Source organism: Oncorhynchus mykiss, chromosome 26 (genome assembly GCF_013265735.2).
Source record: "Oncorhynchus mykiss isolate Arlee chromosome 26, USDA_OmykA_1.1, whole genome shotgun sequence".
In the NCBI taxonomy this organism is placed as follows: domain Eukaryota; kingdom Metazoa; phylum Chordata; class Actinopteri; order Salmoniformes; family Salmonidae; genus Oncorhynchus; species Oncorhynchus mykiss.
In genome coordinates this window covers 42,964,085-42,968,631 of record NC_048590.1, presented here as the reverse complement: position 1 = coordinate 42,968,631, position 4,547 = coordinate 42,964,085, and the positions used below count along the sequence as shown (strand labels likewise).

Here is a 4,547-nt window from a genome sequence, read left to right as displayed (position 1 = left end):
TTTCTCCCTCTCCCCCATCTCCCTCCCCCACACCCTCCTTTCCTCCCCCTCCCCGCTCTCCACCCACCCCCTCTCCTTTTCTCCCTCTCCCCCATCTCCCTCCCCCACACCCTCCTTTCCTCCTCGCTCCCCCCCTCCCTCCCTCACACCCTCCTTTCCTCCCCCTCCCCTCTCCCCCCTCCCTCCCTCACACCCTCCTTTCCTCCCCCTCCCCTCTCCCCCCTCCCTCCCTCACACCCTCTCCAGGACATAGCAGGGAAGGTGTTGGACCGCTGGGCCATCATGACGTTCGAGGAGGAGATTGCTACGCTGCAGCAGTTCCTCCGCTTCGGTGAGACCAAGTCCATTGTGGAGCTGATGGCCCTGCAGGACAAGGAGGGCCAGGCCGTGCTGGTCCCCAGCACCCGCACCAACTCAGACATCCGCACCTTCATCGAGCGCAGCACCCCGCGCACTGCCACCACCAACAACGTCCTGACCCCCAAGGTGGAGAAACTGAGCTCGTCCAAAGCGCACCACTTTGAGAACTTTATTAATAGTATGGCGTTTATGCTACCATTTCAATTGTTGGGCTCCGTGCCAGCGCCTCTCCTGGGGTCGCCACTGGGGGCGCTGCAGCAGCAAGGGGGGCAGATGGAGCAGGGGCAGAGACGGGGGGACGAGAACCCCAACGCCCTCCCCCTCCCCGGGCCGCCTCCCACCGAGAACAGCCTGGTGGGCTCTAGCTCCGCCTCATTCACCTCTGACCTGGACAGGGGTGGAGACAACCCTATGGACGGCCTCTCGGCCACACCCAAGATGGAGGCTGAGGACTTCCCCACCAGTGACAACTACTCGGACGGCCGCTCCACACCCTGCACACCCTCCATGATGAACTCTGACTTTACCCAGATGTCCCCGGATAGCAAGCTCCAACAATCCATGGACCGGAACGGGGGAGGCGGGGGAGGAAGCCTCAAGAAGGGCCGTGTGTACTGCAGTGCGTGCGACAAGACTTTCTACGACAAGGGCACACTGAAAATCCACTACAACGCTGTGCACCTGAAGATCAAGCACAAGTGCACCATCGACGGCTGCAACATGGTGTTCAGCTCGCTGCGCAGCCGCAACCGCCACAGTGCCAACCCCAACCCGCGCCTGCACATGCCCATGAACCGCAACAACCGCGACAAGGACCTGCGAGGCGGCGGGAGCCTTTCGGCCGACGAAGACTCCGAGGCAAGCGACAAACCGCGGTCTGAGTACCCCCACTCATCCATCCCGGTGTCCCTGACCTCGTCCCCCGACAGCCAGAAGTCAGTTGCCAGCTACATGGTGAGTCATGTGGACTCCACCACCAGCAGCACCAAGCTGCATCACAGCAGCTCCTTCCCCAGCATGGGGCACCTGGGCCACGGCATCCTCTTCCCCAACCTGAAGACAGTGCAGCCTGTGCTGCCTTTCTACCGGAGCCTGGTGACCCCTGCCGAGCTGGCCAACAGCCCCGGCCAACACCTCCCCTCCCTCACCGTCCTCTCCTCCTCGCTTCCCCTCAAACCTACCTCCATCACCGCCCCAGACGCCTGCGGTGCCATCATTGACCCTGTGCCCAAGAAGAAGTCGCGGAAGTCGAGCATGCCCATCAAGATCGAGAAGGAAGCGGTAGAGAGGGAGGGAAGGATGGGGGAGGACAGCGGTTCAGAGGACATGAGCCCTATACAGGGCAGGGACAAGGAGGAGTGTGAGAGAGGGGTAGGAGGAGGGGGGGATTTGTGTACGAGACAGATGGGTGTAGAGAGGGAGAGGGAAAGAGAGGAGAGAGGAGAGAGGGAGGAGGTGAAGCGGCCAAGGTCCCACAGCCCGGAGAGAGATGTGTGTGGAGGCAGGGAACAAGAGGAGGATGAAGAAGAAAAAGAAGAGGGATCCCGGCAGGCAGAGACAGGTATGATCACCTGCGCCTCATCCCCCTATGATGGAAAACTCAACCACAGAGAGAACCACAGCCTCTCTCTGAGCAGAGACCACACAGAGACAGAGGGAGAGGAGGGCGACCAACCAACCTCCCGGCACCAAGACAAGCCGTGCGACGACATGGACCACCGACTGACCAACGGCGGTGTGTTCAGACTAGGCGACAGAGGGAAGGATGAACCAGAGGGCTGTATGGAAGACTACACCAACTCTAGCCTCCTGCAGTCTCGTATGGACTCTCAGGAGGGGCCACTGGACAGGGATGACCTTCCACACCACTGTGAGATCTGCAGCAAGACGTTCAACAACCAGTACAGTGTGAAGATGCACTACCGCAACGTGCACCTGAAGGAGATGCACATGTGCACGGTGGCTGGCTGCAACGCTGCCTTCCCCTCCCGCAGGAGCAGAGACAGGTGAGAGAGAACAAACACACATCAGTCAGTTAATAGTCTGTCATTTAGTTGTATAGTCTGTCAGCGATTTATGAAAGGGATTTGTCATTCTCTAGCACAATATAGGATATTTAAGCATACGATGTCAGAGGTTCTGTTGAAGTGTTATGGTTAGTATTTTGTTATGGTTGGTTAGTCTTTTCAGATGATCTAATAAAACCACACCAAACTGGCAGCAACCACATATACGTCAGTTACAGACTTATTTAACAGAGATGAATAGTCAATTAAAGATAGAACAATTGCTAAAGGTACCTTTGAAAAAACGCCAACCAAGGAACAACCTTTCCTACATTTTGTGTCTTTCAGGCACAGCTCCAACCTCAACCTCCACCACAAGCTGTTGACCAAAGACCTGTATAGCCCATCACCCCGCTCCCTCTACTCCCCAGCCTCCCTCTGCAGGGACAAAGACCCTGTCAGCCTGGACTACCGCCAGGACCTGAGAGACCTCCAGAGGGATAGAGAGCTCCAGAGAGACACAGGCAGCCAGACGTCCGTCATCTTCAGAGGACACAACCGCATGGGCCTGGTCTTCCCCATGAGCAAGATGGCCGACGAAAGGACAGGGGAGAATGCAGGAGAGGAACTGGAAGGAGGAGGAGGGGTGGAGGAGGGGGCGGTACTGGACCTAAGTACGTCATCGTCTGTACCTCCTCGTGGGGGCGGCAGCGCCCCTTCCTCCTGGGACTCGGATGGGGCAGGCAGCGAGGAAGGGGAGGGGCTAGAGGAGGAGCCTCTGCCGATGGAGGAAGACAGCGATGGGGAAAGCTGCGACGGGATTGGTCTAGGAGTCCCCGTTGGGGAAGGATTAAGTTTGGGCGGGGACAGGACCCTGGGCTGTGGGGGGGGAGGACAGATGGGGCCGCAGGGGGGCGGAGGTGGCTCACCCATTACCTGCCACGTGTGCCAGAAGGTATACAGCAACAAGGGGACTTTCAGAGCCCACTACAAGACTGTCCACCTGCGCCTGCTGCACAAGTGTAAAGTCCCAGGCTGCGACACCACGTTCTCGTCAGTACGGAGCCGCAATAGACACAGCCAGAACCCCAACCTGCACCGCAACCTGACTGGCAGTGGCGGCGGCACCACTCTAGACCAGGAGTAGGGCCTTGCCCGAGCTTCAGCTCACACAGACCCTGATTCACTCTCACTGTAATCTTTAGTCTTTGTTTATTTGACACCAGAACAGGCTAGCAGGCTAACAGGTTAGCACTTTTTGAAAAAAAATCCATTGTTTTTTAGGGGGCAATGTCTGTAGTGAGCTTGGGATTGTGGAATCCAGCTGTATTTTTCTTTGTTATGGCAGATTGTATCTGCTTTTTTTGTGCAAATGTTACAGGACAGTATATCTCCCTGAATGTTGAGTGGATTTCTCCAGGTATATCAAGTTCAGCAACCTGAAATTGTTCTGAGGTACACATGAAGACCTTCTGCATTCCATTCCTTGGACACTCATTTTCAACTAATTATGTTTCCTTTCCCCTGCCAACATTTTTTAAATATGTTATTTTAAATTGATATTTATTGATGGTACATGTAGAAAAACAACAATTTATTTTGGACACGAAATTGACAAGTCATTTTCCCATCATTAATTTTTGTCTTGATTTAAAACACTTAAAAATCATGCATCATCTTTTAAAACGTTGTGCATCTCAACCCCTCTCTCTAGCTCTTTTATTTCTATGCACTAATTCTAAATAGTTTGCCTTACAGTCTAGTATAATTTACTCGCATCCAGTTTAGGATCACCTGCCAGTTTCTAAATCACATACAGTTCAAGTGACACTTATCTCCAGTCATCAACAGTGGTGGAAAAAGTAAAGATACCTTCATAGAAAATGACTCGAGTGAGTCACCCAAATACTACTTGAGTAAAAGTATTTGGTTTTAAATATACTTAAATATCAAAAGTAAATGTAAAAGTATAAATAATTTCAAATTCTTTATATTAAGCAAACCAGGGGTCACCATTTGTTTTTAAAATGTACGGATAGCCAGGGGCACACTCCAAAGCTCAGACATAACTTGCAAACTAAGCATTTGTGTTTAGAGAGTCCGCCAGATCAGAGACAGTAGGGATGACCAGGGATGTTCTCTTGATAAGTGCGTGAATTGGACCATTTTCCTGTCCTGCTA

At 53.6% G+C, this 4,547-nt stretch overlaps 1 protein-coding gene across 1 annotated transcript in view; it reads left to right on the top strand.

Annotated features, from left to right (window-relative positions):
• Nucleotides 1-4,338, top strand: part of LOC110526985 (basonuclin 1) — a 22,989-nt gene extending 18,651 nt beyond the window's left edge. Inside the window, exons 2-3 of the mRNA XM_036963627.1 lie at nucleotides 154-2,366; nucleotides 2,715-4,338. Coding sequence (XP_036819522.1) covers nucleotides 154-2,366; nucleotides 2,715-3,513 — 3,012 coding nt within the window. The 3' untranslated portion in view covers nucleotides 3,514-4,338. The remainder of the gene's footprint in view (nucleotides 1-153; nucleotides 2,367-2,714) is intronic.
• The last annotated feature ends 209 nt before the right edge of the window (nucleotides 4,339-4,547 follow it).